Below are 25,669 nucleotides of genomic sequence, written 5' to 3'. Positions count from 1 at the left end.
CGGACCCGGCCGGCTCAGGCCTGCGCCCGCCGAGGCCCCGTGAGGCCCCGGCCTGGCGGCGGCGGCGGCGGCCATGGCCGGGGGGCCGGGCCCCGGAGAACCATCGGTTCCTGGCGCCCAGCATTTCTTGTACGAGGTGCCACCCTGGGTTATGTGCCGCTTCTACAAAGTGATGGACGCCCTGGAGCCCGCCGACTGGTGCCAGTTCGGTGGGTGACGGCAGGCCTGCGTGGGGCAGGGGACCTGGGCTTCTGGCGCTAAAGCCTGACGTTCCCCGCCCCGCAGCGGCCTTGATTGTGCGCGACCAGACAGAGCTGAGGCTGTGCGAGCGCTCTGAGCAGCGCACAGCCAGCGTCCTGTGGCCCTGGATCAACCGCAACGCGCGCGTGGCTGACCTCGTTCACATTCTTACGCACCTACAGCTGCTGCGTGCGCGGGACATCATCACAGCCTGTGAGCGAGTGTGGACCCAGGGACCCTAGGGATGGGAATTCACGGGAAGTGACGGGTACAGTCTCCCGAGATGGGACCACATGGGAAACACACACACACACACACACACACACACACACACACACACACACACACAGCTGACACTCAGAGACAGACCTGAACCTCCCCCCCCCACACACACACACACAGACAAAGACAGACAGACAGCTGACACACACAGAGAGACAGACCTGAGTCACAACTCTCCGGCAGGTGGGTACAGAGCCTCCCGAGTCAGGACCATATGGGAACCCCTCCCTACACACAGAGAGAGACAGAGTAACAGAGCCAGACCTGAGTCACAACCCTCTTTCCTTCCTTGTTATCCCAGGGCACCCTCCTGCCCCTGTTCTGCCCCCAAGCACTGCTGCTTCAAGGCCCAGCAGCATCTCTGCAAGCTCCGAGGCCGAGGTCTGGAACCCAGAAAAACTGCAGTCCTCTGCCTCCACCTTCCTCTCCCCAGGTAAAAAGAAATTGGGTGTTGGGCTTGATATGACTGAGGAAAAGGCCACCATGACTGTTGCCATGGCTGTAGACTGCTGCTGGTCTCTGCCTCTCACTAGCATCTTTATGAAGCTTTTCCAGGCTCCCAGACCTATTCTGAACCAGAGCTCCCAGTTCCAATCCCGGCTTCCCTCAGGCCACCACTGCCATCTTCAGCCCCTTCCTCTGACAAGGTAGGTGTCCTTTAACCCCCAGGGAAAATTCCAGACAAGGAGGAAGAAACTCAGCCTTTTGGTGTACAACAGAACCCACAACAGCACAGCCAGGGACCTTCCAGCCTGGATCAAAGAGAATAGGTAGGATCCTCACCTGATCCATGGTCTCTTCCAACAGCCAAGCACAGAGAGCCCAGAGTGTGGCCTCCAAAGGACACATACCTCCCCATTTTGCTGGCCCTTCTGTGAGATTTCCCAAGGCACCTGCAACTTCTCTGAAGAGCTCAGGATTGGAGAGGGTGGTTTTGGGTGTGTGTATCGGGCAGTAATGAGAAATACCACATATGCTGTGAAGAGACTGAAGGAGGTAGGTGTAACAGTGGGATAGCCACCTGGAAGACAATCCATCAGTCCTTATTTGTCCAGTTCCTCCCTCCATCACCCCTCACTTCTGCAGTCCCCTGCCTCCAGCCTCCCCCAAGCAATTCCTTCAGTCCTCTGATTCCAGTTCAAGGACCCCAAACCTTCCGTTGTTATGGGCCTGGAAACAGCTGGCAAGCTTGGCTCATGCTGCCTACTTTCCCCACCTCTTACCCCACCATGTCTGGGACTGCAGGAGGCTGACCTAGAGTGGACTGTGGTGAAACAGAGCTTCCTAACAGAGGTGGAGCAGCTGTCAAGGTGAGCCTTGTGGGTCCCTCCTGTCTGGGGGCACAAGGAGAGAACCACACGAGGGCCTCATCAGTCTCTAAGGACTGCCAGCACAAGGCCTGACTCCCTTGGGCCCTCAAGACCTTTCCAGGCCCAGGTGAGGGAACATCAAAGGCTGCTTACCCAGCCTAGCCTGATGAAAAGTAGTAGGGCTCAGAGAACTAAAGAATACTGACTGCGCCTGACAGTAATGGCACACACCGTTAATGCTAGCGCTCGGGAGGCAGAGGCAGATGGATCTCTGTGAGTTCAAGGCCAGCCTGGTTTACAAAGTGAGTTCTAGTATGACCAGGGCTGTCACACAGAGAAACCCTGTCTTGAAAACAACAACAAAATACTCAAACTATACTCTTTGTAACAGGTTTCGTCACCCAAATATCGTAGATTTTGCTGGCTACTGTGCAGAAAGTGGCTTCTATTGCCTTGTTTATGGCTTCCTGCCCAATGGCTCCTTGGAGGATCGACTCCATCTTCAGGTAGTTCCAGCTGGTCTGGCATCTTTACTGGCCTAGCCCCTTAGCCTATGTCAGGCAGGACCTGGGCTTCAGGCTCCCCCTCAAACTCAAGGTTTGGCCCAAGGACTTCTTCTTTTTTTGCTTGTTTGCTTGCTTGCTTGTTTGTTTGTTTGTTTGTTTGTTTGTTTGTTTGTTTGAAACAATGCCTCACTACCCAGCCCAGGCTGGCCTCAAACTGGCAATGTCCCTGCCTCAATCCCCTCTGTGCTTGAATCATAGGCATGTACTATTATACCCAACTTAGCCCAAGATTTTCCATACAACTCTTCCCTCTGGCCTCTCTCTGGCTGCTCTTCTAAAGAGGGAGTTGTGGCTTTACAAGAAGAATAGATATAGGATTTAATCCACATAGCTCTTGAGGAATGGGGATGAGTAGAGACAGGCTAACTAAGCCCAAGGTTGAACCATGCCTTAGTGTCATATTCATAAGCCACATTACATACAGGGTGAGAACTTCCTTACTTCTCAGTTAAGCTGTGTTAGGGAAGGAGAAGGAGAAGGGCATTAGATTCTGTCCTGAGTCCTGATAAACATTCCCTAGCTGTTATTCCATCTGTAGACTGTTTACCAAACCCTTGGGAATGACTTAATGGTGTTAGTTACCACTTGCTCATGAATTAGGTCATGGACAGTCTTGCTCCTCGTTCTCCAGAAAGGAAAACCAAGGCTCAGAAAATAAAGTGGATAGCTTGTTCCAAGCCACAGAGCAACAGGTGAGGGGAAGGTTAGGAGTCAAAGAACAGCTGCCCCCAGCTGCCCCTATACCTCCATCTTTGCCACTCCAGACCCAGGCCTGCTCCCCCCTATCCTGGCCTCAACGACTGGACATTCTTCTGGGCACAGCCCGGGCTATTCAGTTTTTACATCAGGACAGCCCCAGCCTCATCCATGGAGACATCAAAAGGTGAGGAGGTGCTCAGGAGAGCTGTAGGAAGAGTCTATAGCTAGAGGAACAGTGAGAATCCTCCAGCCCAGTCCTGTGGATATGGGGACCTCAGAGCTGAGAGTACGTAGGACTCTGAGCACCCGCTGCATGGTGTAGGTATGGAAATGAAGTCAGGATAGGCCCCAGTGGTGAGCAGAAGCCAAACTATGTGATGGAGCTCTGGGACAGCTAGCCCTTAGACAGATGGGATGCAGTGTTAGCCACTTTCATAATCAGTGTGTCAGGTTTAGTCTAGTTTATCAGGGACACTCAAGTGTGGGGGACAGAGAAGGCTAGGACCAGCCTAAATTGGTGCCATTCTTCCCTCTCCAAGTTCTAATGTGCTTCTGGATGAGAAACTGATACCCAAGCTGGGAGACTTTGGCCTGGCTCGTTTCAGCCGCTTTGCAGGGGCCAACCCAAGCCAGAGCAGTACTGTAGCCCGGACTTGCACAGTACGGGGTACCCTCGCCTACCTGCCTGAGGAGTACATCAAGACGGGCCGGCTGGCTGTGGACACCGATACCTTCAGCTTTGGGGTGGTGAGCCACCAGCCCTTCTGTTGGCTTGGGGAGGGAAAACGTTCAGTAAGTAAAGGCAGAAAAGCCTAGAGCATTCTAGGCCTCATATAGCTCCCTCCTTCCTTGTACTAAATTGTGTTTGTAATTTTGCATCCTTTTGTTTCATATAGCCACTCTGAATTGTTTAAACCCATAACATAACTCTGTCGTTGCTGGGATGTAGTGTTTCCCTCCCTGTCCCAGGGCCATTCTCGCATCAGCCCTGATCCATCCCAACTCTCCAGTCCTCTTTTCTGCACAGAACACCTTCCTGCTAAGACCTAGGGTGATGCTCTCCATCCCACCCTCTCTAGGTAATACTCGAGACCCTTGCTGGTCAGAGGGCTGTGAGGACACAAGGTACCAGGACCAAGTATCTGGTGAGATTCCTGAGGTGGGGCATGGAGGGAGGGACAGAACCAGCGGGTACAGCCCCAGAGGGTAGAATTATACAGATCCTTTACAGTGCCCCACAGCAGCCTGCCACTGCCACTGCTGACTCATCTTTGGAAGTGGATGACTCCCTAAGCAGTTTCTTTTACCATGCTTGGAAAAACCTGTCTTTCTTTTGTACATGAGCCTTTAGGCCAGGGATGTAACTTCAGTGGTACAGTGATTACCTTATGTACAAGGCCCTGGGATCCATCTCCATCAAAGGGGAAAAAAGAACCTTCACAGGTCTCCCTCTTCCCTGGACTGGGGACAAAGAAAGGGATATGCCTGATATTCTGGAACCAAAGCTGCAATGGAACCCAAGAAAGGCAGGGCCCAGAAAAGGCAATGGGAAAGAGTTAGGCAGGGTGTTGTACAGTTAGCGACAAGTCATCCTGACCAATACCTGTATTCCTGTCTGCCTTGCTGTGCACTGAGATAGGGCTAAGAAATAAGAGACTGGGGGCTGGAGAAATTGTTCAGAGGTTAAGAACACTGGCTGCACTTCCAGAGGTCCTGAAATCAATTCCCAGCAACCACATGGTGGCTCACATCCATCTGTAATGAGATCTGGGGACCTCTTCTGGCATCCAAGCAGAACAGTGTATACATGATAAATCTTTAAAACAAAAAGAAATAAGAGACTTAAAGCCTAGCATCTGATCATGCTTTTAGTTCCAACATTCAAGAGTCTGAGACAGGAGGATTGCTGGGAGCTGCGGTTACATAGCAAGACCCGTGTATCAAAAACAACACAAAATTAGTTGATTATGGTGGCACTTGCCTATAATCCTAGCACGTGGGAAGCAGAAGCAAGAGAATCGGAAATTCAATGTTATCCTCAGTTATATAGTAAGTTCAAAACTAATCTACATGGGTCCATGTCTTAGACAAACAAACATACAAAGATGAGACATGAAACCTGGGTTTTAATCCTATCTTTGATAGTGGTTGTGCATCAAATTCCTGCTCTTCATTGAGCCTCAGTTTCCCATACAGAAAACAGACTTTAACTAAACATAAGCACTATTCTGGCAATTTCTGGAGCTGGAACATGCTTGGCTAATGCTGGATCCTCACCTTTAACAAAGTTGTACATCTTCGATTGCTTCTCCTGAATGGGCCTATTTTTGTACACTATTGCGCTCAGCTGTGGATTTAACCCAAACAACAAACTGTGAACCAGACTCTATCCATCCTTCTTTCCTTTAATCTTCTGCATCCATTAGCATATCCCAGTTCAAGTGCCACTTGCTCAGGCCCCATGGACCTTGCTAACAGACTAATAGGTTTGTTGGCATCTGTTTCCCCCACTGCAATGGAATGTCAGGTCTATAAAACAAGGCCTAGAGTGTTTGCTTTATGGCTATTTTCAGTAGAGCCCCAGACAGCATTGGGCACACAGTGGGTATTTAATGAACCAAGTGAAAGAAGACCATAGGTCTGGAAGATTTGGCAGAGCCATGCTCACAGTGTTTGTCCTACAGAAAGACTTGATTGAAGATGAGGCTGAAGAGGCTGGAGTGGCCCTGAAAAGCACCCAGCCAACTTTACAGGTGGGTGTGGTCACAGATGCTTGGGCTGCTCCAATTGCTGCCCAGATCTATAAGAAGCACCTGGATTCCAGACCTGGACCCTGCCCACCGCAGTTGGGCCTGGCCCTGGCTCAACTAGCTTGTTGCTGCATGCACCGTCGGGCCAAGAAGAGACCACCCATGACTCAGGTAGCCCTGGGGAAGCCAGCTATCCATGGGGACACAGTGGCCAGCCTGAAACCTCAAATTCTTGTCCCGCTTGATAGCCTGATCTCTTTACAGAGGCAAAAATCTCAACATTACCTGCTTGCTCTGACTCTGTTTGGGGTGGTGCTCTACAGAACTAAGTGTTGAAGGGTTGCTGCTTTTCTGGGTAGTGCTCAGATCCCAGTCACAGGTAGAAGGAAAGATCTCTTACTGTGCCTTCTAGTTGGGGCGCTGTGTCACTACCTTTGTCTTTTTCTCTTACCTTATTCTGGTGATAGTTGAGAGTAAATTCATGGCTTTGGTAATGAGACAAAGGAACAAAAGGCATTGTTTCCCCAGCTGTAGAGTGCACCAACTTGGTGTTTTCTGCCATTCCTACAGTTGTATGGGGCCTGTGGTGGCAATCTGAATGCAGGCAAGTCTAGGACAACCTGGAGCAGCTCTGTAATTTGACCACAGGGTGTCAGGTCCGGGCTGCCCTGCCCAAGCAGGAGCCCCAGCTCTGCCCAACCTGAGAGCCTCTCTCTCTACACAGGTGTACAAGAGGCTAGAGTGGCTGCAGGCAGGGCCTCCTTGGGAGCTGGAGGTTGCTGGCCATGGCCCCTCTTCCCCACAGGAGAATTCCTACATGTCCACCACTGGCAGTGTCCAGAGTGGGGGTGAACCATGGCAGCCTCTGGTAGTACCCAAAAGAGCCCCACTCCAGGCTGCTCAGCAACTCCAGAAAAGCCCCAACCAGCCAGTGGAGAGTGATGAGAGTGTTCCCAGCCTCTCTGCTGCCCTGCACTCCTGGCACTTGACTCCAAGTTGCCACCCAAGCCCAGCATCCTTCAGAGAGGCTGGCTGTACCCAGGGGAGCACCACCAGAGAATCAAGTTTGAGGAGTGTTACAGGCTTCCGGCCTGCAACCATGGAAGGTAACTCTGGGGATGGGTATCCAGAGGTTGGACAGTGATCTCCTTTGACAATAACATATTTATTCTCCACTCATGTCTTCTGGGCAGAGGGATCTAGAGCCAAATATTTGGTCCACTGTGTTCTTAGCAAATTCAAGGCCATGGAAAGGGCCACAAAGAGTGGCTTGGTACTGTCTTATTTTCCTTCTCTGGACCATGCTCCCCCATGGGTGAGAAGAACTAGGAGATCCCTTTTTAGCCCTTCTCCCAAACCCATGCCTGAAGGCAAAAGTGAAACAGGCTCTGCCCAGGCAGTCTGGGAGCCTAGTCTGTGGTATGATCCCCTCTTCCAGACTGGGCCTCAGTTCACTGTGGAATTCTACCCTACAGCCAACATCACAGGCAGTGGGGGCTAGAAAGACTCTGGAGACTAGAGTGTCACTCAGGGTTGCCAGGGACAACTAAGAGGTTACTGTCTCTTCAGGCTTATCCATGGGCAGCTCCTCCTCAATGTCATCAGAAACACCACAGATCATCATCAACCCAGCCCGACAGAAGATGGTACAGAAGCTGGCCCTGTATGAAGAAGGGCTCTTGGATAGCTTGCAGCTGCTGTCATCAGGCTCTTTCCCAGGTACCTGGGGATATCTCCAGCTTAGCTTCCTAAAAAGTGGACCCCAGAAAAGCCTCCTCCCCAACCCCATCATACACACATGTACACAAGCTCATACACTGCAGCTCTAGGGCACACAGGCATAATTCCTAAACAGCAGAACATTTGTTCTGGCTACACAATTAAGGTCCCCACTTAACAAGAATGTAGGACAGGCAAGCCATTCCCTCTAATGATGGTTGTCAAACAACTTGCACTCAGCATCTGTCAAGAGATGCCTAGCTCAATCCCTTACTCCCCACCAATAGCACCTTCCCTTTACTTGTGGGTACCAATCTCCTCCCACACATGCCCGGAAAATGTGAAGTCCCACTCTAGGTACTATTTGAAGAACTGCTTGGCATGATAGTGTGTCTGTAAAGGTCATCCTTGGCTACATAGAAAGTTTGAGGCCAGGCTAGAATACACGAGACCTTGTCTCAAAAAGCAAACCAGCAGCTGGAGAGATTTTTCAGTGGGTAAGGTTATATATACTGCTTTTACAAATGACCTGGCTTTAGTTTCCAGAGCCCACATTAGGTAGTTCACAACTACTTATAACTCCAGTCCCAAGGGATCTGAGTCCTTCTGGCCTCCACAGACACCTGTGTACATATAGCGCACATAAGACTCACTCAGGCACACACACGCACATAAACACATTAAAAATAAATATCTTGTCTTCAAAATGCAAAGTAACAAAAAAAAACTTTGGATCCAAAGAGTGCATTGAGCTAGGTGGTGGTGGCGCCCACCTTTAATCCCAGCACTTGGGAGGCAGAGGCCAGCCTGGTCTTCAGAAAGAGTTCCAGGACAGCTAAGGCTACACAGAGAAACCCTGTCTCAGACAAAAACTAACAAAAAGAGTAAGTTCTGTAGTCATGGTTTAGCCTTCAAGCCAGGGCATTTGGAAGACAAGTTGTCCCCAACTTGCTAAGAGGTATTTTCTCTTCCATAGGCTTGGATTTAGAACCTAAAAACAGACAGGGGCCTGAAGAAAGTGACGAATTTCAGAGCTGATTTGTCCACCCAGGCAAATTCCCTCAGACTCAGATGTCAAAGTTCTCATGGTTGGAAGTTCTCATGGTGTGCAACCTCCTCAGTAGCCCAAAGGCGTCAGGTGTGGGGCCTACTCTGGCGAAGGAGAAAGAGTGGTGAACCTGCTGTTCTCAGGGTGTGAATACAGGAAGGGCTGGCTCTTGGGAGCAAGGCAAGCAGAGCACCTAAAGGATGGGATAGTACATGACAGAAGACTGCTAGTTACACAGGCCCAGTGGAGGCAAATGGGGCTGTTTGTATGGTAGGCGTTGGCTCCCTTGAGAGCTAAACAACCTATCTGCAGCCCAGGCCTGCAATAACTGTTAGTCCATCCCTCTGAACTTCCCTAGAGCCCCAAGACAAAGTAGCTGTTGTGCTTGTAAATTGCAAAATTGAGTGTCTTACAGTTCAGTCCACTAGCTGGAAGTGAACACTGTGAGATTCTCCCAAGAGTTCAGTAGAAGCCGCACCCCCCCCATCTTGGGTGGGTATGTGCAGGCCTTGCCAGATACCTGTGAGCTGGTTTCATGTGACTGCCTACTAGGCAGGCTGTCTCTAGACCCTGCAAGTGAGCTATAAATGCCCTTGATTGAGCTGTAGATCAAGGTACTGGTTGTGGCAGTAAGGTCTAGCAAAGCTAAGCTTTGTGGTCCCCATACAGTGAGAAGCCCCAAAAAGCAGAAACTGGGAGCAAAGTAAAAGTATTTGAGGAGGGAGGAAGGTTCCATTTTAAGAAGAAAGTTTTTGTGTAACCAAGTGTCTTCAAAAGTAACCCAGGGTTATAACCCAGGCTTACAGTGATTCTGTGTTCGAGTCACGAGTCACACTACATGCCCCTGTGAAGCACTGGTAACATCCAATTTGTCATTGAGTAGTAGAAGTGTGCATTTTACTGTCTGGTTAAACTTGTGGATTTTGTCGCACTAAAAGCTTTGTGCTTTTCTAATGCTTTACATGTCCTGGTTCTTGGGTGTCTTGCCAAAACTCAGGCCTCCAGCTTCTTTTCTATTCTCTTGCCATGCACAGACTGGGGATAGATTCCCAGTGCTGCTACCCTTGCTTTCATGTGCCATTAAGTTTTTTCTTAGAGATTGCATGGGTATTAATGCTATTAGAAATGAAACTTTCATGTCCTAATTATTCATTAATCATATATAGAAATCTAATTAAGTTTTGCCTCTGATCTTTAGTCTGTGACCTTACTTAAATGCACTTACTAGTTCCATTTGTTTTGGGATGACTATTCTGGGATAGTGTGTATACAATTTTCCCATCTGAAAATAAAGACAATTTTACTTCTTCTTTGCCAACCTATATGCCTTTTAGTTTTCTTTTCTTTTAGATAAGGTCTCACTACGTAGTCCTGACTGTCCTGGATCTCCAAATGTAGACCAGGCTGGCCCTGAACTCAGGAGATCCACCTGCCTCTTCCAAGGCATGCACCACTATGCCCAACTGCCTTGTTATTTTTTTCTTCATTTATTGCACTGGCCAGGGTCTATAAATTTTGAATACAAGTGGGGAACCCCTCCCACCCTTAGGAGTTCTTTTGTGGGGGTGTTGAGACAGGGTTTCTCTGTGTAGCCTTAGCTGTCCTGGAACTGTTCTGTACACCAGGCTGGCCTTGAACTCACAAAGATCCGCCTGCCTCTGCCTCCCAAGTGCTGGGATTAAAGGTGTGTGCCTCTCCCTCTTCCCCCCTGTGTGTGTGTGTGTGTGTGTGTGTGTTCATGCGCGTGCACGCATGAGTGCACAAGTGTACAACTTTGAACCATCTTACCAACCTGTATGTTCAATTTTTGTACCTATATTCATGACAGATAATTGTACTGCAGTTTTCTAAAAAATATGTTTTTTTTTTCTTATTTTGGTAACTGAACCTCAGAAAAAGTTGGAAAATATTCTGTCCTTTTAAATATTCTGTCCTTTTGTTAAAGAGTTTGGGCATACTTGATATTGTTTTATGTGTATTTCATAGGTTCACTAGAGAAGTCATTTGAACCTAGAATGTTCTTTAATTTTGGTTCAGTTTGGGTGCTGTTTTGTTATTGAGAGAGGTTTTCTCTGTGTAGCCCTGGCTGTCCTGGAACTCACTCTGTAGACCAGGCTGACCTTGAACTCACAGAGATTTGCCTGCCTCTGCCTCCCAAGTGCTGGGAGTAAAGGCTTTTGCCACCACACCTAGCTAGAGTACATTTCTCGTTGTTTAGTTGGTTTGTTTCGTTCGTTGGTTGGGTGGGTAGGTGGGTAGTTTTGTTTATTTTGGGAGTGTGATTTTGGATTTTATTCTGCTGGGTATTGAGCCCAGGACTTCATGGGCTCTACCAAGAAACTGTTAACACCTACTTCAAAAAAAAACATGAATTGAAAATTCAGTGTCAGCCTGGAGTGTTGTTTTACATCTTTAATCCTAGCATTCGGGAGGAAAAGGCAGGCAGATCTCTGTTAGTTGAGGCCTGCCTAGTGGCAGAGGCAGTGGGATCTCTGAAGTCCATGACAGCCAGGGCTACATAGGGAGACCCTGTCTAAAAACAATAAAAAAGAAAGAAATTTAATGTCTTTTAAATTAGATATTTGCCCATTCAGGTTGTGTTTTTTTTAGGTCAATGTTGATTATTTGTGTACTTAACCTCTTTTAGGGATTTGTCCATCTCATTTAAGATCATATACCCCTTTATTTAATGACAATCATTCCAACTCATACATTTAACATGTATGGGCTCTGTTGTAATAGCTGTTATTCTAAGTACTGCTAATGTTTCTTTCTCTTTTTCTTTCTCCTTTTTTTCTGGGCACAAGCAGTCCTACTAACCCAGTCTCCCCAGTAACTGAGACTAGAGTATACCACTGTACCCTATCTTCCTTATTTTTTTGGTAATCTTAAGATAAAGGCTTATGTAATTTTTAATTTTTAGGAATTATTTGTCAATTTTCTATTTTGTCAATTTCCACTCCAGACAATTCCTTTTTGTTTATTTTTTAATTATAATTTGATCGTCTTTTTCAGTTAATTTGGATATAACCTCACTAACTTTGAAAATGCTTATGGTTGGGGGCTGGAGAGATGGCTCAGCAGTTAAGAGCACTGACTGCTCTTCCAAAGGACCCAGGTTCAATTCCCAGCACCCACATGGCAGCTAACAACTGTCTATAACTGCAGTATATAACACCCTCACACAGATGTGCGTGCAGGCAAAACACCAATGCACAGAAAATAAAAATAAATAATTTTAAGATGCTATGGTTTTGAGATTTGTACTATTATTTTTCAAAATTATCCTTATTTTATGTATATGAGTGCTGAATGCATGAATGTGTACCATATTTTTGCCTGTGCCAAAAGAAACCAAAATGTGGCATTGGAGCCCCTAGAACTGGAGTTACAGGGAGTTGTGAGGACCAAACGAAAGGACTTCCAACAAATTATCTTAAATGCTAAGCCATCTCCCCAGCCTTATTTTTACATTTTTAATTATGTATGCTTGTGAGTGTCAATATGTTAGTATGTGCATGTGAATTCAGGCTGCCCACAGTTCTGAGCCATGTGACTTGGGTGGGTGCTAGGTACTGAACTTCAGTACTCTACAAAAGCAGTATGCACTCTTAACCACTGAGCCTTCTCTCCAGCCTCCTGCTTGGGCTGTTTGGTTGTGTTGTTGGTAGTGGTGGTGATGGTAGGGTGGTGGTGTGTGTCTCTGTATGTGCCATAGCACACATGCTGAAATTAGAGGACTACTTGTGGAAGTCAGTTCTCTCCTTCCACAATGGATCCTGGGGATTAAATTTGGGTCATCAGGCCTTGGTACCAAGCACCTTTAATTTACCCTCTAGACCAGTAGTTCTCAACCTTCCTAACACTGTGACCCTTTAATACAGTCTTATGTTGTGATGACCCCCAACAATAAAATTGTTCTCATTGCTATTTCACAACTGTAATTTTGCTACTATTATGAATCATAATGTAAATATCTGATATTTGACCCCTGTAAACTGGTTATTCAACTTCCCAAAGGGGTTACAATCCACCAGTTGAGAACTGCTACTGTTCCAGGCCATTTTACCAGTCCTTTAAAACCCTTTTTTGTTTGGTCAGGCGTTGATGGCACACCCCTTTAGTCCAAGCACTAGAGAGGCAGAGGCAGGCAGATCTCTATTAGTTTGAGGCCAGCCTAGTCTACAAGAGCTATTTCTAGGATAAGTAGGGATACACAGAGAAACCCTGTCTCAAAAAAAAACCTTGTTTGTTTGTTTGTTTGTTTGTTTGTTTGAGACAGCATCTCTCTATGTAGTCCTGACTGGCCTGAAATGTGCTATGTAGACCAGGCTGACGTCAAACAGATTCACTTGCCTCTGCCCCCAGTATGCAAGGGTTAAAAACACAGACCACCACACCCAACCTTAAAGTTGTTTTTGTTTTTTTGTTTTTGAAACAAAATCTTGTTATGTTGCCTAAGCTGATCTCAAACTCATGGGTTTAAACACTCCTTCCATCTTAGTCTCCTAAGTAGCTAGACCTTTTTACTTTAAGCATAGCTTCAGCTATCTTCTACACATTTAAATGTTTCTGTGTTTGTTTTTCACTTTGAAGTATTTTCTTTTTTTTTTTTTTTTTTTTGGTTTTTCGAGACAGAGTTTCTCTGTGGCTTTGGAGGCTGTCCTGGAACTCGCTTGGTAGTCCAGGCTGGTCTCGAACTCACAGAGATCCGCCTGCCTCTGCCTCCCAAGTGCTGGGATTAAAGGCGTGCGCCACCAACGCCCGACTTGAAGTATTTTCTAGTTTCTCCTTTAACCAATAACTTATTTAGAAACATTTTATTTCATTTACAAGTACAGTCATTCCTTGGTATCCACAGAAATTGGTTCCAAGACCCTCTGTGGATAGGAAAATCATGGATGCTTAAGTTCCTTATATAAGGATGGAGCTCAGTTGGTAGAGTGTTTTCCCAGCATGCACAAATTATTGGGTTCCATTCCCAGCACTGCATAAATAGAGCCTGGTGATACACACCTGTAATCCCAATAGTTGAAGCATGGAAACAGGAGGATCAAAAATTCAAGGTCATCCTCAGCTATGCAGTCTGGAATATATGATTCCCCATCTCAAAAAATGTCCTTGTATAAAAGGGCATAAATAGGCATATAATGTATTCGCATCATCCTTTATGATAATTTTTACCATGAGGAGTTGACTTTTGTAGGTGGACTTTCTCTGTCCTGCCAGTCAGCTCTGCCCTACCAGCTGCCCCCCAAATAACCACACAGAGAGTTATTATTAATTATAAATGTTTGGTCAATAGCTTAGACTTTTACTAACTAGCTCTTTCAACTTAAATTAACCCATATTTCTTATCTACTCTCTATCATGTGGCAGTACCTTTTTTTTTAGTACAGCATGTTTATCTCCTGTTTCCTCTTGGTCTTGCTAGCAACCCCACCTACCTTCTTCCCAGAATTTTCCCAATTTGGCTCTCCCACCTAACCCTTACCTGCCTAGTTATTGGGCAGTTAGTAGTAAACCAATGAGAGCAACACATCTTCACAGTGTACAAAAGGATTATTCCACAGAGATTATTATTCGTTTATTTGCTTGTTTTTTCGAGACTTTTTTTTCTGGGTTACCCTGCTGGAACTCACTCTGTAAACCAGGCTGGCCTCTGCCTGCCTCTGCCTCCTAAGTGCTGGAATTAAAGGCATGTGTCACCACTACCCAGCTGACTTTATTATGTTAATTAACAATATGCATTTTTCTTTTTGTTGTTTTATTCCTTGATATTTTGTGCTTCCTTAGTTTTTTTCTAAGGCTCGCCTCCTGGCCATAGATATGGAACCATGAATACAGAAGGCCAACTATAACATTTTACAGATTATCTTTTTTGCTTTTGGTTTTTCATGTAATTTCATTGAAGTGACAGTTTATCAATTTCTTCTGAGTTTATTGAGACTTGTTTTAAGTCCTAACATATGGTCAGCTTTGCATTGTGCCCTGTACATTTGATGAGTTGGGTAGAGTTCTGTGTCAAGTAGGTCAGAGTACTTGTTGGTGCAATGCAAGTCTCAATATCCTCAATGAATTCCCATCTCCCCATTCTGTCTTGCATACCGAGAAAGTTGTTGCAGTGTTCAACTGTAATTATGGATTCATGTTTCTTTCTTCTGCTCTGTCAGATTTTGTTGAAGGTATTTTGAAGCTCTCTCACTGAATACATTTATTCTTAATATACCTTCTGTCCCTAGTAATGTCCTTTCAGAAGTTGGTTTTATCTGGCATAAATATAACTACTCCACCTTTCATATATATTCTTTCTAGGACTTTCCATTGAATGACAAAAAGAAATAAAAAGGAAGACACCTGGGTGAAGGTAGCATCATTCCATGAACTGAGGTCCTAGACTGAGTAAAAAGTGGAAGGAGAAGAGGAAGAGAAGGGAGTGGGGGAGGGAGAGAGACAGAGCAGCCAGCACTAGCTGAGCAACAGAATTCAGCTCTTTTCTGCTTCCTGATTTGAGACTCAGTGTGACTACCTGCTTCATGCTCTTTCGAACGCACCTTCTCTTCCATGATGAATTGCACCCTTCAAATAAAACCCTGCCTTCTTAAATTGTTTTTTGTTGGGATAATTTGTGATAACAACAGAAGTAACTAATTCATGTTTTGTTTTCTTCCAAATGTTTTATTTCTCCCATTAAACTCTAAATTCTATGACTCCTGCACTATGTCCTGGTCCACTATGATCTCTCTGATGGGAGGTGGCAGTGGCTCACATCACACTTGAATATGAATATGAAGCAAGGGTCACTTCCCAAAACTAGTCCTCCTCCTTCCCATATCAGATGTTAAACATTCCCTTTGATTTACCCTCCTTCATAACAGGTCTGGCCCCAGTCAAACCAGAATGACATGGAATCAAATCTGTGTCCCTTACTTTTCCTTAGTTGAATTGTTTATTCCTAGGGTTTAGTTGTTTTTGTTTGAGACAGGGTTGGTCAAACCTGACCTCAAACTCCTGATCCTCCTACCTCCACTTCCTAAATTCTAGAATTATTGGCAGGCACCGCCTGCCTCCTCCTCCTTTTTTTTTCTCTAAAAGTCTGCAAGAGTCTTGCTGTGACATCTATAGGTCAGCACTTGCTAGAACAGTCTTGAGCAAGCCCTTGTAAAAGGAAGCTTGTTTCTGCACTGTCAGCAGGAGGTTCTAGAATGAAGCTGCAGGCAGTAGAGGCTGCATATTAAGTAGAGATAAGGACAGCCTGGCTCTGGAAAGGGTTGTAATCTGGGAGAAAATGGAGGGAAGCAACTCTGGTCACTCAGAAACTAGAAGAGAAGGCTCAAATCTACCACCTTTATTCATTTTTTAAAATCATTTCGTCGAGACAGAAGATGTCACACTGGAAATATGCCCTCACTGTTTTTCTCGGAGAGAAAAGCAGTGACTAGAGGCCTCCCTCTTGGGTTTTCTGCTGAGTCACTGCCTTAATGGCCACAGGAGAAAACCAACTCCCCTTCTCCCCAGCTTGTTTCTAAGGCAACCATTGAGCAAGCCAACAGCAAAGCCAGCTTCAGGTCAGAAGCCACCATGTTGCCTGCTTCCTTTTTTGGGGGGTGTGTGGGGCTTTCGAGACAGGGTTTCTCTGTATTGTTTTTGGAGGCTGTCCTGGAACTCACTCTGTAGACCAGGCTGGCCACAAACTCACAGAGATCCCCCTACCTCTGCCTCCCTGGTGTTGGGATTAAAGGCGTGTGCCACCACCACCCAGTAGCCTGCTTCCTTTTTACTGTTCAGTCTTACCTAAACTCCTAGTAAAGAGAATGCTGGCTCTTTGTAGGTGTAGTCATAGTGGCCTCCAAAACAATCACCTTTGCAAGTCCAGAAAGTTAAAAAGCACATTCTTGTTCTTTATTTGCATGTTGTTAGAGGTTTGGGCATCCTCTTCCTCCCTCCCACCCTCCTTCTTTCTCTGTCTCCCACCTCTTCTGTTTTAATCGTTTTATAAAACAGCTAGGTAGTGGTGGCACACACCTTTAATCCCAGCACTTGGGAGGCAGAGGCAGGTGGATCTCTGGACAGTCAGGACTGTTACTGATAAGTTCAAAATCCCCAGTTACTGGAAACCCACAGCCGCTGATGTAATAAACAAATCAAACCAAAATAACAAACCCAGGTTTAATCTAAGCAAAGCATTCCTGGATGGCCCCAGGGAGAGCAGAAAACTACAAGGTGAACCTCAAAGTGAGGGCTTCTAATGCACTCAGGGGTGGAGCCACCAACGGCGGGCTCTTTAGGGGTGGAGTCGACTGAGGCAACTCCAGAGGAGGGGCCTCCTGCTTGGCACACTGAGGGCAGGACTGAGCTGGAGATCCCTAACAGTTAACAGAGCAAGTCAGTCTCAGAAAACCAACTGAAACAACATTAAAAAACTATCAGGTTTCCTTGTGGCATTCTCATATATCCTTGCCGTTTTGAAGCAAGGTTTCCTTGTAGCCCAGGCTGGCCTCCAGCTCCCTAAAGAAGGTGACCTTGAAGTTCTGATTCTCCTACCTCCTCAGGAGTGCTTTGTGCTGCCACACTTGGTTTTTACGGTGCCTTGTGCAGATACTAGGTAAGCACTTTCTGAATTGAGCTACATTCCCAGGTTCCCTTGTCTTCACTGACCTATTATTTCACATACTTGACCCTTAGTCTGATTTTCCTTAATATATACTTGCTTCTTCTTAACTGTGAGACCAGTTCTGTCCACATTTTCATGTCCATAATCCTGATCTATGCATATACATTGACATTAGTCTCTTCTGGTTTGTAACATTATTGTGGCTTGATACTTTCTACATAGAAACTAATTTTTAACAGCTCTGGCTTGACATCAGGCTTAAAAACCTTTCATGTACATCATGATTCTTTTAGTTCTTTAGTTCTTTATTTTCAATTAATTTTTATTTTATGTGTATGTATGTCTCAATTTTCCTACTAGAATCAAGTCAGAAACCTTTTCCACATAAGGTTTTAATTTTTGCTCTGTTTATGTGGTAAAAAGATCGATTCTAAGATATCTTCCCTTTGCATTAATGTTCCTGTAAAAGAATGCTTAGAGGGTAAAATAACCAAAATGCAATCAAGCTCTGGATCCAAATGATTCACGTGTACATCCTGTAATTTCTTTTCTACCAAAACTATTCTCTCTATTTAAGTCCTTGCTACCATCTAAGGTTTTGAACAAATTACTCTGTTCATTTCTATGCCAATAGTGGGTCTTAGATATGAAATGTCTCCTAGCAATCTTTGAAACTAATTAAGAGTTAGCAATCAATATCTCCTAATTTGCACTTTTGGGGTCTAATTTTCTGTAGACCTATTTTATATCCTAAATAATTAATAGAATCTCCTCTTTGTATTTTTTCAGGAGCAATTTGTAATCCTCAACAAGACAATATTTTCTTTAATTCTTCAAACATTCTTTCTAAAGTATCTACATTTGAGTCAGCTAGTAAAATATGGTCCACGTATTTATGTATTCATGACATGTAAAAATTTTTATTGATCTTCAGAACCTATATAAGTGAAAGGGCAGAATCTACCTACAAGTTGCTGTCTGCCATCCATGTCTATACATGACTTGTACACCCAAGCTCCACAAATAATATATAATATATATAATTTGTATGAATATATGTACAAAAATCACCAAGAGACCCATTCTGATGCAAAAGCAAAGAGTCTTTTATTATTTAACGAGTTAACTATCTTTAACTCAGGCTCTTCATTCATCCATCACGGCGGGTGATGTGAGAAGGACCCCAAGGGGCCTCTGATGTGGGGAATTCATTGGGGTGTATAAGGGGAGCATCTAGGGGCATACAAGTCTCAGGATTGGTATGCTACTGGGCTTGGGCAACCTGTCCTGTGTTGATTGGTCAACTGGTTGTTATGACCTATAGGCCCTCCCAAGGCAGTTGCTATACTTTGCATGCCACTTTTACCATAAAGCACATCCAGGTATCTGACTTCCTAGTGACTAGAGCATCTCCTAAAAGGTCAGAAGGCCAGAAACTAAGCACATGTGCTGAGTCAGGGGCCTTTGTCTTACTGAGTCTTTTCTGCTGCCTGTCATGGCTACTAAAGCAGGAGTGAGGGTCTGGTCCCTTCAATAACTATCTAGTGTTCAATTCTATCAAAGGCCACAGAAGGTTATAATATTACCTAAGTAAACAGGAAGTACATTTTAAGCAACTTTCAAAACTCTAGAAATGACAGAGATATTTAGCTGCCTGGACAGTCACCCAGAGTGCTTCTGTAACACTGGGGCATCCATCTTCAGCCTATAGGCCCATAGTATCTGACAGACTTTACAATGAAGCAGGAAATTTGAAGATCTGTTCTGCCTTATACTGGCAAAGTTAATCAGTTGCTTTCTTCTGTGTCCTGTAAAATGTCAGACAGTTTCTTCTGTGAGGCAGGAACCCTACAGGACCATCTGTCTTGTTTTGGCAAGTTCAACAGTCACTTTCTTCCTTTCTTTTTTTTTTTTTTTTTTTTTTTGGTTTTTCGAGACAGGGTTTCTCTGTAGCTTTGGAGCCTCTAGGGCGTTGGTGGCGCACGCCTTTAATCCCAGCACTTGGGAGGCAGAGGCAGGCGGATCTCTGTGAGTTCGAGGCCAGCCTGGTCTACAGAGCTAGTTCCAGGACAGTCTCCAAAACAATACAGAGAAACCCTGTCTCGAAAAACAAAACAAAACAAACTAAAAAAAAAAAATAGGAGCCTCTCCTGGAACTCACTCTGTAGACCAGGCTGGCCTCAAAATCACAGAGATCCGCCTGACTCTGCCTCCCTAGTGCTGGGATTAAAGGTGTGTGCCACTACCACCCAGCCAACAGTCACTTTATTGTTGGTCCTGCATGTCCAGTTTATACAACATACAGTTAAGCAGTCCAGGCAAGAGCCATTTCTTGCCCAAATGGCTAGCCATGCCACAATGAAAGCAAACTCCATAAGGAGCATCTTCAATGCCCATCATCATCTTGAAGTAATTGGTGATGCCAGAAGCAGACATGTCTCAGTGTTGAGAAAAGTCTAAGTTCTTAAAACATTTTAAATACCATATTCTGTAGGTCTTTGAAGTGTTTGAAGATTACCTATCCATCTGAAATATATCTCTGTATATCTGGAAAACCTAACATGACTATGAGTTTGACTATTATAGATGACTATTAATTTGTATTTCTAGAGACTATATATTTTACATGAGCTGCATAAACATAATACCTTAAAGAAAAGTAGAAATACACATATGCTATAACAAAATTGACCTTAAATTTGTATCAATAAACCAAAATCCATACCAATATATTCATTCCTATATTATATCCCCCTTTTTTCTTTAGAAAGAGATTGACTATGAGCGTTAATTACTTATAAACATCCTTTAAATGAAAACAAACATTTATAAACAATATTTGGGAATTTGGGCATAGTTTTCTAGACTACTTCCTGGTGTTTGGGAGCACTGTTAATCTTATGGGGATCCTGAGAGAATTTAGAATCAAGGTTAAATCTTGGCTGTATTAGTCTGTCAGGATGCATTGTCTCACCCAGTTGCTTGAAGCTGTTTTGGATATTGGCTCACCTGGTCTATCACTCTCATTGGAGACCTCTCAGGGGGTCTAGTTTGATGAAACCATATTAACCTGGAAGGAATCCACAGCTGTTCATCTTCTGTGGAAACAGAAATAGAACCTCTTTTCCAAAGCAACATGTCCTTAGACCCAAATTTTTAAGTCAAGATACCTTTACATTGGTTTAGCTTAGCAGCCTCCACAATCAAATCTCTCTCTGAAGTTAGCTCATTAACAGTCAAAAAATTACAGAAAACACAATGACATAGATAATCCAGACTCTGTGCATTTTCCATCTCAACATGGTCCATTATAATTTTTCATTACTCTATTTCTCCTTTAAGGACCTTAGTTTATTATCCTTAAATTATTTTTTATCTATGACTGTCTATCTTACATCCTTCCTTTCTCAAGCCCATGCACATTTATCAAATACACTCTGACCTGTTTAGAGGCCTTTTTGTCCAAATCTGTTCTTATTAATTATATGTAATCCATTATTGACCAGGAGATATTTTTAAATGGTAAGCAGGCTTGGCTAGGACTAAAGCAGCTGGCTCCACCCCATTTCTTGACTTCCTGAGAGTGTGGCTTCATGGTAGAGGTATAGCCATGTGGTTCATACCACTGACTGCTCATAAACTCCATATAAGTGTTTGGTAGCAGAGCCTCTTAAAAGAGCCACATGGTTTTTGCTGCTGAAGCTGTCAGGAAGCCTCTCTTAAAGAAGACACACCTCTGCTTGCCTCTAGCCCATCTGAGAAAATGCTGCTACCAAGAAGCCATGCTTGCCTTTGTCCTTTTGTGTTTAGAATCCCTTTTTAAGCTTTTGTCAGTTTGTGTGTGTGTGTGTGTGTGTGTGTGTGTGTGTGTGTGTGTGTGTGTGTGTGTGGAAATTCTTGCCACACTGCTACAGGCCACAAGATTACACTATGAGATCTCAGTTGACAAAATCACTAGACTAACCAACCAAGATCATCTTAGCGGTCTTGCCTGTAATGGTAGCTACACTCCCTTTGGGCGTAGCTTCAGGCAGATGTAAGCGGAAAGACGGAAGCATAAGGTGTACGGCGTGGTCTCACTTGCGTGGCTCTTTCTCTTGGATCAGCCTATCTGGTAGGAAGGGCAGAGAAGCGCTCCCATGGTTCTTTGTATTTTGATGTGTAAGTGTTCCCCCAATAAACACCATTTATCATTTATTTTGGGTCTAGTGAAATATTTATACCCTCACCTTCAAAACCCAATTTACAGAGCTTTAAGGATACCTGCCTCTTGAATAGTCACTGTCATTTCTGTAGAGCCCTTGTGAAACCGTAGTACTCCCCATTTTCCAAAAATCCCATCAGTGTATTACTCAATGACTGGGCATAGCTCCCTCTAGTACTGGTAAACCAGATAACCTCCCACACCTTGGGGCCCTGGTATGGAAGTATTCACAAGTCAAGGAAACCTTTTGTTGTCATACTCAAATCCACATAACTTAGAAGCTAGCTCCCTACAATTATGTCTTATGGCATGACATATGAACAGGAGAGGAGGCTTGAAAATAGACCACATTCAGAGCCTCAAAAGACAGGCACTGACTAGGAGACATGGCATGTCTGCCCTCACTGATAAGTAGCTCTGGGCTGCCCTGATTCCTCTAACAGCCCACTCAATGAGAATGAAACCTACTGGTTAACCCTGCTCTACCTTAACAAGCTATCCATATTCTGTACTCACCTCCACCTCAGTTCCACTGATACAAGGTCTTAATATAGGAAACTCTTTGTACCTTTACCCTTAGAGATACAAGAAAAAACATCGGATCGCTTAACCAGCTACAGAAAAATTCCTTCTCACGGGTTATCAGCAGTATCAGCTGGAAGCCGCAGCCTCCGGATCTCACATAGTCTTTCCCTATGATCTAGTGCTGGGAGGATTCACTAACATTTGGCAAAAATGCTAATGTGGATCAAGGGCCCATTTTCCTCCTTCAGCTCATGCCCGTTGCCATGGCTACTGTGATGCTGTGTTCCCAGCTACAAAAGCATAGCAAAAGCCAGTACATAGAAAGCACAAGGCTACATTGTTCCTCCCCCTTTTTTTTTACATTTATCAATTACAAACTTCTAGCTTAGCTAACCACGCAAATGTAGTTTTATGTACTAACTTCCCCTTCTCCCATCTTAGAAATCATAGCCCCCTTACTACATTAACCCTTCCCCATCTCTTAAATTTTGTACAAGTCATGTCTCCTCTGAGACATGAGGCACCTGCTTTTGTCAGATGTTATCTGCTCTCCTGGCCCTGAGAAATGCATGCCTGGTATCCTGGCTATTGCCAGAGAATTGCTAATTGTGTCTGTGTGGAAGCTTTGTGGGATTGGGAAACAACTATTTTTGACGAATAATGTGAAAATTATGTGTGAGCAGATTCATTTCCTTTACCCTCAGATACTTTTATCCAGCCCTACATGCTTACTTTAAGCATCCAGCCTCAACTCAGAGAGGACACCAACGCTGGAAATTGGAGGTCCTTGATACCAAATGTTTGGGCGCCACATGTACTTGAAGGTTTCTTGTCCCACCTGCCAGTTCCCAAGTAACCACTCTAGGACTTAATATTTTTTTAATTTTTTTATTTTTGGTTTTTACGAGACAGGGTTTCTCTGTATTGTTTTGGAGGCTATCGGTCCAGCCCGGCCTCAAATTCACAGAGATCCGCCTGCCTCTGCCTCCCGAGTGCTGGGATTAAAGGCATACGCCACCACCGCCGGGCTTCTAGGGCTTAATATTAATTATAATTACTTGCCAAATGGCTCGGGAATATTACTGACTAGCTCTTACAATTAAATTAGCTCATTTCTATTGTTCTATATTTTATCACAAAGCTCATGGCTTGTTACCTCACATCTTGTTTCCTCAGCAGCTACATGGAGTCTCCTCAACTCTGCCTCTTTTCTCTCCATAACCTCTTTGGATTTCCCACCTAGCTATATTTTGCCTGGCCTTTGGCCCAAACAACTTTATTCATATATTCAAACAGCAACAAACAGAAGGACCTCCCACATCAATGTATCCAATACTTGAAAGGTGCTAAAACATGGATTTTAAATGTTTTCACTATTAAAAATTCTAAGTATTCGATCTGGTTTTTCATATTGTAATTTAACTATTTTACAATTTATACGTATGTCAAAATGTCATGTTGGCTGGGAGTGGCTCACATCTGTAATCTCAGACTTAGGAGGTAGTGACAGAAGGACCAGGAGTTCAAAGTCATCCTCAGCTACACAGTGAGTTGAGAACAGACTGGCATAATAAAAATCATGTTGTATTACATAAGTACTTTCTTTGTTGTTGTTTTGTCTGAGGCTGGGTCCCATTATGTAGCTCTAGCTGTCTGGGAACTCACTATATAGACCATGCTGTCCTCACAGAGATCTGCTTGCCTCCCAAGTGCTGGGATTAAAGACATGAGCCACCACCTCCAAGCTCTCATATGAAGGGTTTCAACCTTTCTACTTTTTATAACTGAATTTAGGTTTCAGTTATCTAAGAAGAGCAAAATAGTTTTCTCTCACAACAAAGAGCTGTTAATCAACAACACCCCTGACAGCAGGGATGGTAAAGAAAGCACATAGGAGGCCTGAAACAGCCCCCACAGTATCTCAAGGCAATAACCAAATAAGAACAATTGTGGAGCATTTATGACTCTATTCCAACTTATAAGGTCAGGGAATTCAAACCTATTCTTTCTCCTCAAGGCCAAATAACAAGATGTTTGGCCAAAGGTGTGGCTACTAAATGTCTTTCCCCTCAAGACCAAATAACAGGATGTTTGACTTAGGGAGTGGTTGCTAGATAGATGTCTTGGGTACTAAGGAGGTAATTAAGTTCGTTTGTTCCTTGTGTCATGGTAAGGATGTCTTTTGCCCTCCCCTTTTGTTTGGGGGTATATAATGGCTATGAGTAATAAACTTGGGGCAGTATTCACTGAGAGCCCTCCCGACTGTATCTTCTTTTTTTTTTTTTTTTTGGTTTTTCGAGACAGGGTTTCTCTGTGGCTTTGGAGCCTGTCCTGGAACTCACTTTGTAGACCAGGCTGGCCTCGAACTCACAGAGATCCGCCTGCCTCTGCCTCCCAAGTGCTGGGATTAAAGGCGTGTGCCACCAAAGCCCGGCCCCTGACTGTATCTTCTGTCTCTTGTCTCTTTCTTTTTCTCAGTCCTCACTCCCCTTTTCAGGAATGTTCAAACTGGTCAGCTGATCCTGACAAATGGTGCCTGATATGGGAGGTCTGAAAATAGGGTGAAGGGCATTGCAGGTGAATGGAGTGCTCTAATATTATTAAAGTGGAAGTCCAGTGAGTAACTCAGGAGCAAAATTGTAAATATGGGGCAGGTTGGCTGGTCCCAACAGACAACTTCTGCAACCCCCCATTGAAACATATCCGGATTTGCCTGAACTTGCACAATCAAGCTTCCTTGTCCAATCATGTTTGAGATAGCCTAACTATTCCTGGAATTCTTCTAGCTGTGCTTAAAAGGAGACTGCATGCTCCTCTTAGGGTCACCATTTGGTACAAGTGGTCGACCCACATGCTGACTGTTTCTGTAGAATGAACACTCTGTTCTTGCATAGTATTTGAGTCTGAGGTCTTCCTTCAGTGATTCTCAGACCCTTACACATAAATACTTGCAACTATTGTTAGGTTAAAAAATTCCCATCTAAGTGGGGCTGTGGTGGCGCACGCCTTCAATCCCAGCACTTGGGAGGCAGAGGCAGGCAAATCTCTGTAAGTTTGAGGCCAGCCTGGTCTACAGAGAGAGTTCCAGAACAACCAGACATACACAACAAAACCTTGTCTTGAAAAATGTAAAAACTGAAAACAGAAAATTTCGGTCAGGTGGTAGTGGCTCACGCCTTTAATCCTGGCACTCAGGAGGCAGAGGCAGGTGGATCTCTGTGAGTTCGAAGACAAGCCTGGTCTACAGAGCAAGTTCCAGGACAGGCTCCAAAACAAAACAGAGAAACCCTGCCTTGAAAAAACAAAAAGAAAGAAAGAAAGGAAAGGAAAGAAAAAATTTCTATCTACCTGGCATGCTGCTGTGTGTCACAAATCTCAAGACTTGGGAATCATTTTTTTTACCCACCCCTTCTACCACTTGGGAACCTTAAGGTAGGAAGATTGTGAGTTCCAGGCTAGCCTGGACTGTATAATTAATAAATATATTAATTATGTCTCAAAATAACAGAAAAAATTTACTTTTTATTATTATTAGTGTGTGCATGCATGCTGTGTGGTATATTAATAAGTGTGCAAGTGCCAATCAAGTGCCATGGTGAGCTGAGGACAACTTTCAAGAATCAGTTCTTTCTGTTCTTTCTTTCCACTATGTTAAGGGGCTCTCTCTCTGTCTCTTTCTCTGTCTCTCTTTCTCTGTCTCTCTCTCTCTCTG

General features: G+C 44.5%; 1 protein-coding gene across 8 annotated transcripts; it reads left to right on the top strand.

Annotated features, from left to right (window-relative positions):
* On the top strand, window positions 1-22,848 carry Irak1 (interleukin 1 receptor associated kinase 1). 8 transcript variants are annotated; one of them, XM_040744780.1, is made up of 14 exons: window positions 2-209; window positions 286-453; window positions 824-955; window positions 1,069-1,169; window positions 1,330-1,518; window positions 1,768-1,832; window positions 2,224-2,338; window positions 3,163-3,281; window positions 3,637-3,889; window positions 4,177-4,242; window positions 5,782-6,018; window positions 6,572-6,953; window positions 7,417-7,566; window positions 22,013-22,842. In XM_040744780.1, the coding sequence occupies exons 1-14, from the start codon at window positions 74-76 to the stop codon at window positions 22,129-22,131; spliced, it is 2,232 nt and encodes a 743-aa protein (XP_040600714.1). In that variant the 5' UTR covers window positions 2-73; the 3' UTR covers window positions 22,132-22,842. The 8 variants fall into 8 exon arrangements, with proteins under 8 accessions (XP_040600717.1, XP_040600719.1, XP_040600714.1 ...); XM_021223523.2 differs by having other exon boundaries at window positions 3-209; window positions 3,637-3,844; window positions 22,013-22,840; XM_040744782.1 differs by lacking the exon at window positions 22,013-22,842 and adding an exon at window positions 14,930-15,220 and having other exon boundaries at window positions 3-209.
* The last annotated feature ends 2,821 nt before the right edge of the window (window positions 22,849-25,669 follow it).

The sequence above is a fragment of the Mesocricetus auratus genome, unplaced genomic scaffold (genome assembly GCF_017639785.1).
Source record: "Mesocricetus auratus isolate SY011 unplaced genomic scaffold, BCM_Maur_2.0 Super-Scaffold_100003, whole genome shotgun sequence".
NCBI lineage: Eukaryota > Metazoa > Chordata > Mammalia > Rodentia > Cricetidae > Mesocricetus > Mesocricetus auratus.
Note: the sequence above shows the minus strand (reverse complement) of the source record. Positions and strands in the feature narration are given on the sequence as shown.

What these genes read in the sequence shown, in the direction of transcription:
- Irak1 (XM_040744780.1), top strand. Translation starts at nt 74, where the DNA reads ATGGCCGGGGGGCCGGGCCCCGGAGAACCATCGGTTCCTGGCGCCCAG. An exon ending in TTGGGGAGGGAAAACGTTCA is followed by an intron (nt 3,890 to 4,176) that starts GTAAGTAAAGGC and finishes CACCCTCTCTAG; the next exon opens with GTAATACTCGAGACCCTTGC. An exon ending in GTCATCAGGCTCTTTCCCAG is followed by an intron (nt 7,567 to 22,012) that starts GTACCTGGGGAT and finishes CTTTACCCTTAG; the next exon opens with AGATACAAGAAAAAACATCG.